This window comes from Castor canadensis, chromosome 5 (assembly GCF_047511655.1).
Source record: "Castor canadensis chromosome 5, mCasCan1.hap1v2, whole genome shotgun sequence".
Classification (NCBI taxonomy): domain Eukaryota; kingdom Metazoa; phylum Chordata; class Mammalia; order Rodentia; family Castoridae; genus Castor; species Castor canadensis.
This window is the reverse complement of record NC_133390.1, coordinates 137760090-137775555: the sequence shown is the minus strand read 5'-3', so window position 1 is coordinate 137775555 and position 15466 is coordinate 137760090. Positions and strand designations below refer to the sequence as shown.

At 40.4% G+C, this 15466-nt stretch overlaps 1 protein-coding gene across 4 annotated transcripts in view; it reads left to right on the top strand.

Moving 5' to 3' along the window:
• Slc24a3 (solute carrier family 24 member 3) overlaps positions 1-15466 on the top strand; it is a 499789-nt gene that overhangs the window by 361216 nt on the left and 123107 nt on the right. For all 4 annotated transcript variants that reach the window (XM_074074249.1, XM_020170610.2, XM_074074251.1 and 1 more), the window contains one exon: positions 13485-13559. In XM_074074249.1, the coding sequence (XP_073930350.1) occupies positions 13485-13559 (75 nt within the window). The remainder of the gene's footprint in view (positions 1-13484; positions 13560-15466) is intronic.

Genomic DNA, 15466 nt, shown 5'->3' with positions numbered 1-15466 from the left:
TGGTCTGGCTTAGCTAGCTGTACTAGATCTTAAGCAATAAAATGAAAGTCAGAGTTTAAACCCTGCTCAAGCCCATAGACTTTGTTCATTTACATACATGGCCTCAGACTTGCCCCCTACCCACAATGCCCAGCTTGTTGGCCCTTTATACCTATCACAAGAAGAACTGGGTTAGAGACCCTGAGATGACCTAGTGCAGCCCATCACCACTAATGCAAAATCTTACACTTCAGTACCACGTCCCTTTGGACTAGGTTGATTTTGCCCGTAGGACACAGTAAAGACACACAGCTAAGGTGGTGTTCCCAATCTAAGAAGGTTACAGTGGCTTCTAACTATGTACCCAAAGCTAGATTCACCATGTGAGTGATGGGTAGGCACTCACCCATGACTGTAATAAGGTGGAAAAAATGATGCCACTTAACTTGGATTTCCACATGACACAATCCTTACGCAACTCAAAACAAATAAGTTGATCCTTTATACGTGAGGGAAACGACCACAGGAAGTAAAAATAAGAAGCATCTTCCTGCTTTGCTACTGTCCACCTGTTTCTTTTACGTACATTTGGTAAGTGCTCACAGCATCCTACCCAGCCAAGAATGTAAAATTGAATAGTGTATAGTATTTGCTAATGTTAAATAAAATGTATTTTGCTATCCAAATATCAAACATCAAAACTTTGAATCATCAACAAGAATTTGTCTACTTTAGAAAAGTACAAGGACACTTGAAAGATAATATATAGCAAATACAGAAAATGGGAAATTTGCAGAATATTTTTCAGAATACTGACTATGTATGTGCCAATGGAAATGAATTGATAAGTGCCTTTATTTATGTAGATATTTCTATTAATAGAAGATTAGTTTTGTCCTCCATCCTCCACTGAGTAAGTGTTGAATAAATATTTAAAGAATATGGGTTTGACTAAACAGAACTTTCTCAAAAGAAGAAATTCAAATGGCCAAAAAACACATGAAAAAATGCTCACCATCTCTAGCCATAAGGGAAATGCAAGTTAAAACCACACTAAGATTCCACCTCACCCCTGTTAGAATAGCCATCATCAGCAACACCACCAACAACAGGTGTTGGCAAGGATGCGGGGGAAAAGGAACCCTCTTACACTGTTGGTGGGAATGCAAACTAGTACAACCACTCTGAAAAAAAATCTGGAGGCTTCTTAAAAATATAAACATAGATCTACCATATGATCCAGCAATACCACTCTTGGTGATATACCCAACAGAGTGTAACACAGGTTATTCCAGAGGCACTTGCAGACCCATGTTTATTGCAGCATTATTCACAATAGCCAAGTTATGGAAACAGCCAAGATGCCCCACTACTGAGGAATGGATTAAGAAAATATGGTATTTATACACAGTGGAATTTTATGCAGCCATAAAGAAGAATGAAATCTTATCATTCACAAGTAAATGGGTGGAACTGGAGAACATCATTCTGAGCAAGGTTAGCCTGGCCCAAAATACCAAAAATCATTTGTTTTCTCTCATATATGGACATTAGATCAAGGGCAAACACAACAAGGGGACTGGACTCTGATTACACGATAAAACTAGAGCACACAAGGGAGGTATGAGGATAGGTAAGACACCCAAAAAACTAGATAGCATTTGTTGCCCTCAACGCAGAGAAACTAAAGCAGATACTTTAAAATGACAGAGACCAATAAGAGAAGGGGACCAGGAACTAGAGAAAAGGTTAGATCAAGACGAATTAATTTAGAAGGTAACACACATGTACAGGAAATCAATGCATGTCAACTCCTTGTATCCTTATCTCAACTAGCAGAAACCCTTGGTCCTTCCTATTATTGCTTATACTCTCTCTTCAACAAAATCAGAGATAAGGGCAAAATAGTTTTTGCCTGGTAGTGAGGGGCATAGGGGGGGAAGAGAGGGAAGGGAGGGGGTGGGGGGGAAAGGGGGAGAAATGACCCAAACATTGTATGCACATGTGAATAAAAGAAAAAAAAAAGAATGGGTTTGAAGAGGTGCCAGGTTATAAACCTGCACTGGGTGCCCATGTCACAGGCCTATTCTGGTTTTGGTTGCTTACTCTCTGTTAGCTTGCAGCTCTACTCTTTGATGTTATCTGAGAGCTATGGGCCCACCAATTCCTAGAACTATGTCAGAGAGAATAACAAAAAATGACAGGTATGCAAGAATGCAAATATCTTGATAGCTTTACTCAGCCTGGTATCTTTCAAAGGAACTATTTTGTGCAATAGATTTAGTGCTATCTCTGGCACTACCTTATTATAGTTTTCCTTTGAAAGGCTAGGCTTAGGTTATTAATAAAAAACTTTTGGGCAAGAAACAGGTCTCTAAGCCTTGAAATAGAGTTCCACGTCTTACAGAGTGAATTTTTGAAATTTCAAAGTCCTCCAATTTTTCTAGTGCAGACAGTACATTTTGAAAGTAGAAGTCATTGTCCTAATTTTCTCAAGTGAGCCATAAGAAGAAACCTGTGTTGGTAGATAAGGTCTCATGTGAATCCCTCTTTACATGGAATTTGCAAAACTCCTAGACTGTGCCCCGGTGTTGGCTGGAAGGATAGGAAGTATCAAAGAAAAAAAGGGAAGAAAGAATCCAAAGAAGCATGAGAGGTCATGGAAAACCTACAAACCACTGGGAATTAAATCCACTCTTCTTTCCTTGCAAAAAGAAATTAGGGTTAGGGTCATGAGCTCTGACTTGGATTGGAGTCATACAATAGAGATGAAGTCCAGTTTCTGTCATGTACTGGTTCTGGGACTGTGGAAATATATTATCTCTGACACTGTTCTTGCTTGAAAAGTAAAGAGAATAGTGCCTGCTTCCTGATGTATTTGAGAGGATTAAATTTTAAAGCAATTTATAGGCCCATGGTAAATATTGAACAAATACCAGTTGTCATCAACATCACCATTCTCATTAGCTTTGTCATGATTATGCCATCATCACAATCCCTATCACCACCACCATCATCATTGCCCACATCCTATTACTGTCACTATCTCCACCATTGCCATCATTATAATCATCATCAATCAAATCATCACCATGGCCACCGTCATCATCACTGTCATCGCCATCATCCACATCATATCACAGTCATTCATCATGACCTTGACTACCACCACCATCATCATGAGATCCATCTAGTAGAGCCTACAGTGATTACTTTTAAGACCAATAGTCTGGGCTTATGCATCTAAATATCTCATCATGATCTGCAAAACCCTCTCCATCCTGAAGTTTATCTGTCTCTCCAACTTCATCTGTCTCTGCTTCCTCAACCACAATTTAAACTCCAGCAACACTGAATAATTGTAGTTTTCAGCACAAACCATGTTAACTTATGACACCATGCTTTTTTATTCATGCTGATCCTTGCCAGTTATTTCCTGACATCTTTGCTGAGCTAATGCATGCTCATCTTCTTAGATATAAGTATCAACTCCTCCAGACAATCTTACCATACTCGTCCCCTCGATGGCTCTGTGTTTAGCTTTAATATCAAATGCTCTGGCTACATATTTAGCAGACATGGTAGTGCTCCATTAAACCCACATGAATCCTCTTTACCAGTTTGTGTGCTTGTCCAACAGCTCTTGTGTACTTTGCTGTTAATGGGTCACCCCTGTAACCTTCAAAGAACTATCCTGGGCCACTTCACTTCATCTTGGTGGAGATGCACTGAGAGTAGACAGTGCTGGGAATTAGCATTTTTGGTGGTCAATAGCCAATGATTACCTGGTGTAGTAAGAAAGTTCAGCTCCTTGGTCTCAAGGCAAGGCAGATTCTCTGATGTAATCTGTATTGCAGAGTTCTGTGCAGGATCAAGCGCAGGCTGGGATGTCCCCTAGCATCACTCCACTTCTTGACTTTTTCCCCTTTCTTATCCAGCATTCCCTGCTACCTTATTGGTCTCCCAATACAAATAGATTCTCTTCTGAATGTTTGCTTCTGAACAACCCAACTGAGGTTGCTTCTGTGATGATAATTGCCCTTTCACACTAAGTGTAAACTTGCATGTGTAGATGGAATGGTGCTGCACACAGACAGAATTAGCCATCCTTGGTGTGTGAAGTCCACTTGGGAATGGGGGCTATGTGATTAAGATCAGGAATTTTGCAGTCATACAGCACTTGATTTGGATGAATTATGACTCTTCAAACAAGGTATATGTCTTATTCTTTCCAAGCTTCACTTTATTCATATGTAAAAAAGAATCTCAGTCTGTGGGTTGTTGGAAGGTGAAATGAGTTGATGCATGCCAAGCACTGAGCCCAGAGCCTGGCCCATTGAAAGAGGATGAAGATTCGTTCATTCACTGGGGAAATATTGCAGACACTAAACCAGGCCTGGGGATACAGACATGAATGAAACTTTTTTAAGCCTCTGCCCTTTTCATATTCATAGACTATAGGCCTGAGGTACTGAGTACCTCAGTTTGAGGCTGTTCAGCAGCAAGGGAGTTGATTCCTCTTTCCTGGAATGAGCTGTAAAGGTGATGGAGTGAGGAAGTGAATAAGGACTCATGTCTTCTTGGATGTATTGTCAGTTAAACTTGAGATGTGTTCATATCCCTTTCCTTATCCTTCCTTCTTCAATTATCTTTTGTTTCCTGCTGGATCTTGTCAGACGCACTAGCCCCTCTCCTCCACTATTCTGAACTTGACCCTTAAAGGGGTCCTACAAAGGTCCAGTAGGACCAAAAACCACATCAAAAGTCCCTCCCAGTTTGTTCTCTTGGACTATCTGCTTCAGAACCACCTGGTACTGGTTAGAAATGCAGCTCCCTGGGCCCCAGCCCCAGAACTGCAGCTTGATCTTGTAGAGATGGTGCTAGAGAGCTCTCATTTGTATGCATTTCCCAGTTATTCTGGTGCACTACATCACACAGTACAGTGACATGTGGTATTTTGTTAAGACATTAAAAGATTTAACATCAAGTCTCATAATTTTTGAAGAAGTGGTGATTATAAATGAGTTCAAAGTCTTTGCTACACTAGTAGTATGATACAAAATAGCTGTGACATATGCCCAAATCTTGGCAATTGCAATATTGCTGAATTCCAATTAGAAGCTAGTGAGAAAAAATGGCACAGCAAGGTAAATAGCATAAATGATGATGCATATATCTCAAGATAGAAGAATGGATTTTGAATGTGTTCACCATAAAGAAATGACAAAAATTTAAGATGATAGATACGCTAATTATCCTAAGGTGATCATTACCCAGTGTGTAAATGAATCAAAGTATCACATTGGGGCCCAGTGATAGATCATTTGCCTAGCATATGAGAGGTCCTGGGTTCAATCCCCAGTACTGCAAAAAAGGCAAAACAAAACAACAAAAGACCTATCATATTGTGCCTCATAAATATGGACAAATACTATGTCAATCAAGAAAATAAAATTAATAATTAAAAAGTACTTAAGAACAAAAATGTAACTTGTTGCCAATCAACAAACTCCTCATTTTTTTCTGTGTTCCTTGGGGATTGAGAGCTTATGGACCAAGGTTAAAAACCTCCATCTAAAGGAGGTCTCCTCAGAATTGTATTTGGTAGAGGACAGGAAATGTCCCTTCAATAGATGGCAGACAGTCCTCTTCCTGAGATGCCCTGAGCCCTGGTGTTCAGGAGGGCTGACTCAGGAAATGGCACCCAGGTTCAAACTCTGCCTCTGTCACTTGGAAGCTATGTAGCCTGAGCCAGGTTCCTCATATTCCCTGTGCCTCAGTTCCCACCTATGAGACTAGATGACACCCAGGGTCCTGAAGTTTGGGAGAGTAAATGGAGATAGTAAGTAGCTGACCCACAGGAAGCATCCTGCAGGCCCACCTTGGTGTCGGCACAATACCAGCTGTTCCCAACTTGTTCCCAGACCTTCCTTCAGTGGATATCAAGGGGCAACAACAATGGTAACCTGAGGCACAGATAGCAAAAAGAAATAAATGACTTCCTCAAGGACACAGGAGCCAGTAGTTCAGGAATGGACAACATGCAAAAGGCATGGAAAGTGAGAAGAGGAGAGAGAGGAAACAGAAAGAAGAAAAAAGAGTACAAGAGAAATCTGGAAAGCTCTTCCTTTTCTGAAATATCTCCTAGAGTTGACAAATCTCCAGACAGTGTCTCCCAATATGGCAGTCTCCAAGAGCACCGCATAGCTATGAACACAACTGCTCTACCACTGAGATAACCCCCAGTCCACATCTGGGCATCCTGAAACTCCTTTAGAATAAAATAATTCTAGGATTTGTGCTATGGGGCAATTACATTAGCATATGCTCTTTTCCTTTAGAATTTGAGTCTCTACAAGATAAACCTTTTCACTTGGCAGTGCCAACTGACAATGACCATGGTGTGGGACTCAGAAGAAAGTCCCCTAGAATTTAGGAAGACAGTGGTTGATGAGAATGGCCCATGTTGATTTTATACTGTATTTCATTCCAGCCATAATCTTCCTTAACTTTCTTCCCTCTTGTTTTAATTTAAGTTCTCACAGAAGCAGACCTTGAGACAAGAATTTGAACGTAAGAGGTTATTTGTGGTATCAGTAGGATTATAGGAAGTGGGGCAGGGAAAACAAGGCTGCTAATGAAAGGTGTGTGAACAAGCATGCCGCACTCTGGACATGGAAAGTTTAATCCAGCTGGGAACTGGGAGACAGCATAATTACCCCATGCAGAGTACAAGGGACTGAACACTATCACCCCAAATCCTGTCAATCACTATTTGAGGACTCTTACAGAGGTTAATTTCCCTGCATTTCTTGACTGCACAGTGGAGTTAGATCAAAGTATTCAAGGAAACTGGGGTAGATTTTACAATTGGAAGGTCAGTGGAGCTCTAAATTAATAAAAATATGGTGAAAAAGAGAAGGGACACTGATAGCCATCAGCTACATTCTTCTTTCCTATAATTCCCCTCTCCCAATCCTCTCATTCAGAAAGCCTCATCTGGGTGTGAAGCTAAGTTTATCTCTTTGGTGACTAAGGTCAGTGAGTGTTTCCGGGGGAATGATGTCCACAAATGTAGCAGAACTCAAAAGCAGGCATGTTGTGAGTTCCACCATGAGCCTTATGGGGTCATATGATACAGAGCCTGTAATGGCAGGAAATGCTTTTAAAATAAATTTCCTTTTCTAAACCTATTCATATGATTGCTTGAAACTATGAAAAAGAGGAGAAAAAGGAAGATCTCTCTTTTGTTATTCAAATCATATTCCCTGGGAGATTTAAAACAATTTCCACTCAGGCCAGAGTTCTATAGATCTCCCCTAGGATAGGAAATGCTTCTCCAGCACTCTTTTCGTTGAAATTAAAGACAGAGACAGGAGTTCAGATGATGTAGTAAAAAGAAATTACCTGTGAAAACTGCTGACTATAGATGCCACATAAAACAGCAGGGTTAACGTTGTGCTGCTCAAATACATTTGTCCTTATGATTCAGAAGCACTTATGTATATCAGTATTTCAGCTAAAGCCTGTTCACCCCCATTAAGTCACAGGCCACAATGATTTCTTGTTACCCTAGGTATTTTTTAGTTTAATCACTGTCGTCAAAATTGTCCAGTTTTATTTGTTCCAATCAACCTTTGAACTTGACTGATGAGATAGTATTTATCTTTCAAAATCCCTCTTCTGTGAAGCCTTCTCTGGTCTCCTTTACTACCCCTGCCCAGCAAAATATCTTCTATGCCGCATGTCAGTAAGAGAAGCGTGTGACTTCCAAGTATCCAAATCTCAAGTGATGTGACTGGAACGGGATTCCTTTTCTCACTTAATAGGAAGTGCAAAGAAAGATGCTTTTCAGACATTAGAGCAGATAGACAGGGGTCCTTCCCATCCACAGGATCTTGTACTCGTCTCACTTGTCTCACTTGTGGTCAAACAGTGGCTACTGCTATTTCACACATCAAATTAAAGTTTGAGGCAGAAAGGAAGGATTACTTTTTGGATCTGTGCCTTATTGTCATTGGCCAAAACTGTGTCCCATGGCCATAGCTATTTCCAGAGAGTCTAGAAAAGCTGAAGATATTGTTACTCAGAGCAACATTGGAGCTGTGTTTGCAAGATAAAAAGTGAATGGCAAATGGATAGGCAACCAAGTGTGTTCCATGGAACCGACCTCTACCTTAGGATCTTTACACCTTGAATTGGAGGAGCCAATTATCTTGGGTGTTTCCAATTGAGCTTTAAGTCATTGCCCAAGGACACTGACTTATTAAGTCTTAGACAACTTCCCACCAACTAGTGCATCTGTCTTTGAGTTGGTGCTCCACACTTTATTATTGAATTAATAAATATGTCTGTAAATCCAAAGGGTGACTTTCTCAAAATAAAGTCATTTTTTCTTTAGTGGCCTCTGAACAGTATATATTTTAATCATGTAAGTATTATTTCAGTGGAATGGGGAACCCATCTTCCTGATTGTCCTGGAAGTTCTGCTTTTTCATCTTGTCTCTTAGGAATTTTTCATTGTTTATTTTCTTGGAAGTTATTCATTACTCTTATTTTCACTGTGACTCTTTTTGTTATCTTGTGCATCAAAAGACATAGTTAACATATTGACACAGTTAAGCTGTGTAGCAAATGGCTTTACAATCTCAGAGACATACAATAAGCCATTACTTGGTCTGGTTGTTGGGGGAGGGTCTTTGGATTTAGCTGAATTGTCAAACTTGGGCTGGACTTGGCTAGTCTCAGGTGGGCCTGTATTCGAGGGTTAGCTCCTTCTCATCTGATCCCTGACAGCCTTGGTGGAGACAACTGGGCTGACTCACCACAGCTCCACACATCCCTTTTCCTCTGGTAAGCTAGCTGGGCCATATCCCCACGGCATTGCTCTTGTTAGAACAATGGCTATGCTTGAGACACTTTACTGTGTCCAAACCTCTTTGCCCATTTGTTTCCATGCACTGCTCACAACAATCTTGTGAGTAACTTGAGGGCACATTATGTTGAAAGCTAAATGAGGTAAGAAGAGTCAGTCAAATCACCCAGCTTGTAAGTGTCAAGTCTAGGATTTGTTTTGAGATCCTGGACCTATCATGGGCTTTCTTCAATGCTCCAGGCTGTGTCTCTTTCAGCAGCTGCTTGTGCCCAGTCAGTGTTACTCAGGCATTTCTTTTGCTAGACTCCAGAGGTGACACCAGATACTCCATGAATACTACCCTCCTTGGAATCCGTTTCCTTCATATAAGTTGCTCTGTGCCAGCCCACTTCAAGACAGGACAGATATTAATGTGCAAAGGTTGGAGCTGCTGCCCTTTAAGAAAAGGTCAGATACGTGAACAAAACTGTGGCCCGTGCCCCAGACTGCACATGATCAATGCCAAACTACAGATTCCCTTGCAGAGGGCTCTGCAAGTTTCTATGGAAAAGATGTCTATGTGGTCATAAGACTCAACTTAAAGCTCCAGAAGACCCTCCCCCCACCCCACACACACATACACACATGTCCCTATGGTTCATTTCCAGAACAGATTCCACTTTGGCTTATTCTGATTCCAAAAGCCAAGCTACAGGACTTGGATTGCAGAGTATGTGACAGCACATTTGGGTTGCCCCCAGGTACTAGGCCAGCTGAAATATTTTTGAGAGTTCAAATCTGTCTTATATTTTGTAGTGTATCTTATAAAAATAAAATTAGTAAAGAACATCAATGGCTCTGACAAGCAGCTCCAAAAAGTGGACAGTTGGATTCTAACAATGTCCATCCCTTTGTGTGATTAGAGAAGACAGTTGATCAGCAGGTCAGCTGAAAACCAGAAAAAGTGGCAGTGGAGTTGTGAATCAGAAGTGTGTGTGTGTGTGTGTGTGTGTGTGTGAAAGAGAGAGAGACAAAGACAGAGAGACAGAGATGGGGGTGCAGAGCGCTCTGGCTCTGAAGGTCTGGAGAGATTCCTGGGATCAAATCTAATCCCTGCCATTTGCTAACTATGGAAGCTATAGGCAAGTTATTACACTCTCTGAGTCATCCGAGAAATGGGACCAGCTACTCCCCACTTCCCACAGGAGTCAGAAGAATTAAGTGAGTTATTCCTTGTAAAGTACCAGAACCGTGCATGGAATTTCTGGCTCAAGAAACAGTGGCAAATGTTATTGCTGTGATCATTATTGCCCATGATAATATTATATTCTTTGGAAATATATGAATGGCCAAATGAATCTGAAACAGCCTTAATCTTTTAAAAATATTTGTGCCAGTTGTACTGATAATACCATCAATGTCACACTTCCTGTAGGTTGGATTCATCCTAAATTTGTACCTTTGGACTTCATACCTTTGTTTTGTTCCTTTTTTCTATTTGCTTGGGCATTTTTGTTTATTTTTCCAATAGGAACCTATTTCCCCATGAGTAACATGGGAGAGATTTACAGTGGGGTTTTTGCTACCCTAGAGACAAGCCTGTCCTCAGATGTCAGAAGGTGCCCTGCAGCTAGCAAGCAGCCCCACTACATTAAAATCCCCAGAGGTGCTTTGACACTAGGTGTCTGATTGACAGCAGGCATCCTGGCCTCACCCTGGCTTATGCACAGAAACTAACATGGCTTTCTATAGCTATTGCCCATGAAGGCACTGAGAGTTTGGCAGATCAGTTCACTTCTCACCTCAATCCAAGCACTGATGTTACAGCTTCTTGCCTCAAAACAAGATCAATACTTAATATAGGAACATAGTCCTGGTGAGATGGTTTATAGACTTCTAAGCAGTGTTGACTGTTTCAGTGAATTGAATATGTCAGCGATGGACAGCTTATTTAGATCTTGGTTAATCCACAGATGTGCAGTTCTATATTTCAATTACTGAATTTGGATGTCCTTTCAAGGATATTGTTAAAACCTGCTTATCACTGGATCAGCCAAGTCATAGAGCAGAAGAGGGTTTGAGTCCATTACAATCTGGGAATGAACTTTCTGGCTTATCTACAGGCTGTAAAACACAGCATTAATTATTTTTAAATCGACATCTTTAGAAAAAAAACCACAGGTGAATAATTTTGTAGATTATAAATAATCAACCAATAAAAAGTTATTTTTAAAGATTTCTCTGTATGCCAAGATTCCCAGCTCCTCAGAGATTAGAGAAGTATAAAACAAAGCTTTTACCTCTAAAATCTTCCACCACCTACAGAAATCATAGAGAAAATATAAATTCAGGGCAGAAAATTAGAAACCCCAGATACTGATTATAAAATACAGATAGAATCACACTAACTGAGGAAGAAACATGGGTATTATTTTGATGAATGACCTTATAAATTCTTACATGCAAATGTACTTATGTACCTATGTGTATACATACATATACCTCAACAGCTTAAGAAAAAAAAGATTGTACATATTATTAACATTTGCATTTACCCATGTATTCTGAATGCATTTTCTTATCACTAAAGGTAAATTTTTCATAATCTCTTAATGTATCTCATTGCATGATGAATTATAGTTTATATAACCCATCCCCTATGGTATACTTTGTTAGCTTTCGATAATTTAGCCTAGTTGGTAGTTTTGGAGCAACTATCTCTGTGCATTTGTGTGATGTTTCCACAGTGTACTTGAGAGTCTTATATTCTGGCTGAAAGGAACAAACATTTACACATGAAAAGAAAACAAGTTCATACAAAAGGGGGTTGGGGTGGGGAACTAAATTGTTCAATGGCCAAGAGTCAAAGACTTAAGATCATTTCATGCATGGGTTGCTACAGAAGGCTTCATAAAACATAGTCAACAGTGACAGAAACTCAACTCAAAACAGCTTAAGTGTAATAAGCTCATAAGATTGGAAAGTTCACTTGGTTTCAGACTGAGCTGGGTCCAGGGTTCACGCTGTGTCACTGGGCATCCCTCTGTGTGTGTGTGTGTGTGTGTGTGTGTGTGTGTGTGTGTGCGCCTGTTTCAGCTTCTAATTATTCTCAGGCAAGCTTTTTCTCCATGACAGCTGCCCCTAGCAGCTTCAGGCCTGAGAGATCTTCATCTCTTATAAGGAGAGAGGACCTCCCCCCATCTTCTCATTAATTCCTGCTTGGTCATGTAATCAGACCTTCTGTCCACCACCACTGTGTTATGGGAATGATGTATTCAGATAGTTAGCCTGGGTCATGTACCTATGCCTTAAGGTGAGAAGCAGGGTGTGTGACTCAGGGTCCCATGTTGTGAAGCAGTTCTCAACAGGAAAATATGATGGAAGACCAGTAATGAAGCCACTAGTGAGGGATGCTGGAAATTGAACCACTGTACATGCTCTGGGCTAGAAGTAATAGGGAAACTCCAAATCAAACTGGCCTCAACAATGCTTATGTATGTCAGAAAGTCCAGAGGCAGAGTGGGTGTAGCACCATATGAGCAATGGCTCAGTGATGTCATTAAGGATTCAAGTGCTTTCCAACTCAGGGTCAACTACATCCCAAGTCAAATTTCTTTAATACAACTGCCAGTGGCAATTAGAGCCACCAGCTTCCTGTCCACAGTTAGTAACAGAGGGTGAGAAATGGGCTCCTTTGGCAAGGCTAATAAAATCCTTTCCTGCTATCTAACTGGACAATCCTAAATTATGTGCCCACCTCTGAACTAATAACCATCATCAATAGGAATACTACACATTGATTGACCAATCAGTATCTACTCCTGAAGAAATGAGTAGGGTCACCTTTCACACCCTAAAAATGTGGCAGAACTGGGGGCCTGTTAGGAAGGAGTGAGAAATGGATGTTAGGTGATCAACTAATATTGGAATCCAAATAATATTTCATTACTTACAGAGGAAACATGAGATTGGGTAAGGTCCAGAAGGTAGAATTCTAGAGGATGCCCTGGTCATAACTGACCAGGATATGGAAGAAAGTTTGCAAAGGCCATCCTACAGGGACCAGAATAGCAAGCAAGCTCAGTTGGAAGTGTTCGTCTACTTATTCCTTCATTCCACTGTACCAACTATGTACCAGTCCTTTGGACACAACAATAATAAGAAGATAAATTCATAGACTCCTGAACTTCTTGTAGTGGAGACTGGCAACAGACAAATTAATATAACATATAATATACAAAAACAAAAACAAGATAAGGGGAATGGAGGGGAAAGGGTGGGTGGAAGAGTTACGTTGACATTTAAGCAAGGACCTGAAGGGGAAGATGGAGTTAGCCCAATAGGATATCTGAGGGAAAGAGTGTTCTGGGCAGAAGGAATAGAAAGTAAGTGCAAGGGGCCTAAAGCAGACAACCATGGCATGCTAAGGGAATAAAGAGGAGAACAAGGGCTAAATGGCAGGCAATGAGACACAGAGGAAGCTGGGGCCAGGCCATACTGGGTCTTGCAGGCATTGCAAAGACTTTGTGCGTACTTTGTGTAAGAGGTTAAATTTATGATAACAGAGAACATTATTGGAGCCAAAGGTGGCCATGCCCTCATCCCCTTGGCTCTGCCTGACCCTAACTTTTTCTTTTCTCCTCTTCTGCAGGCCATGTACATGTTCTACGCACTGGCCATTGTGTGTGATGACTTCTTCGTTCCTTCCTTGGAGAAGATCTGTGAGGTACATGCCTGTCTTGCATTCTCAGTGATACTGAGTGAGGCCTGGGATGGGGTCTGTGCTCTGGTATGTTCCACCCTCTTTGCCAAGATCCTGGGGAGTTTTAGATGCCAAGCACCTGATGTTTGACAGAGAAAGCCAATATTAGAATAAAAGCTCAATTACTTTGTTTAACATTGCATGACACCAATGGATGGTCAGACTTTAACCCACATGACCAGCTTTTCCTGCTGCATTTGAGTTGTCCCTGGGTATCTATGGTGGACACCCAGCAGATACTATAATCCATGAATGTTCAAGTCCCTTTTTTAAAATGGAGTAGTATTTGTGTATAACCTATGCATGTTCTCCTGTATACTTTAAATCATCTCTAGATTACTTGTAATGCCTAATACAATGTAAATGTATACAGATAGTTGTTATTCTGAGTTGTTTAGAAAATTATGACAACACAAAAATCTGTGCATGTTCAGTACAGATGCAGTTTTTCCAATATTTTTTATCCACCATAGATTGAATTTGCAGATTCAGAACCTTCAAATATGGAGGGCCATCTGTACTTGTGTTCTGGGTCACCATTTTCTTTTTCTCTTTTAAATTTTGCTATTTCATACTCCTTTTCATTTTCTCCACCTTCCCTTCCTTCATTTCCTTCTGTTCTCATACCCCTCTTTTGGTGTTCTGTGGAATCCTTTCAGGATAAGAAACTTTCAACTGCTATATGCCTCCCTCAGGCTTCCTCTCTCTGTTTATTACAGAAATGCTCCAAGTAGAGGCCCAAAAGGCACTGAGATGAAAGAATTGGGCACACAGATCAGGAAAGTGTCTCCACTATAGATCATCACAGTGAAGGCTCTGCAAGTTACATCCCTTTCATCAAAAAATATTTAGCATATCTAGAACTTTCTCATTTTCTCACTTCTTTCGTCTCTGTCTCTTTGGAGATGTACTTCCTTTATCTGCAAGCTTTGCATTTTATTGGTTTATTTATTTATTTTTATTAAGATTCCCAGTTTTTATAGAGCATCATTCCCAGACACATCTCCTATCTGGAACTTCAATTTTATTGTGCTATTGGTCCTCAAACCTTGGGGACACTCCCCCTTTCCTTTACCCTCCCCACAGCATCTGATTCAGTAGGTCTTGGCGAAAGTGAGCATAATTTCAATTTCTAATAAGTTCCCAGAGGATTCCAACAATGCTGGTCTGGAAACCACACTTGGAGAACCACTAACTTAAGCAGTTTCTTCTATACCCTGGAAGTTTGTTTGTACTTATAAATAAATAAGTAATCATTCCACAGTGATGACCTTGAGAAATCACAGAAGTGGGTTCCTCTATGCAGTAGCACAGATAAGGAAGTGGTGTCTCAACCTAGGAGCAAGGTCACTGTATGTTGAAGTGTTCAGCACCTGTAATTATTCATTCATGTTTTCTGAAATACAGTTGGCCCTCATTATCCAGAGGGGATTGGTTTCAGAGCCCTGTAGGTACCACAGTCCTTGAATTTCAAGTCCCTTATATAAGATGGTATAGTATTTGCATGTAACCTATTCATGTCATTCTACATATTTTAAATTATCTATAGGTGACTTATAATACCTAATACAGTGCAAATGCTATGTGAATAGTGTTATACTGTATTTTTTAGAGACTAATGACAAAAAGTCTGTGCATGTTCAGTATAGATACAATTTCTTTTCCTGAATATTTTCATTGAATCCATGTATGCAGAACCCAGGATACAGATGGCCTACTGTGATGAAAATCAAAATGACTGTCTCTTCCCCATGCAACTCTTGTATTGCTAATAGCAAAGGTATTCATTATGTCCTGGAAATATAAATACAGTTGCTGGCATGTATTCTACTCAATTGAGGAAACCTATAGAACCTTCAAGGGCACATAAG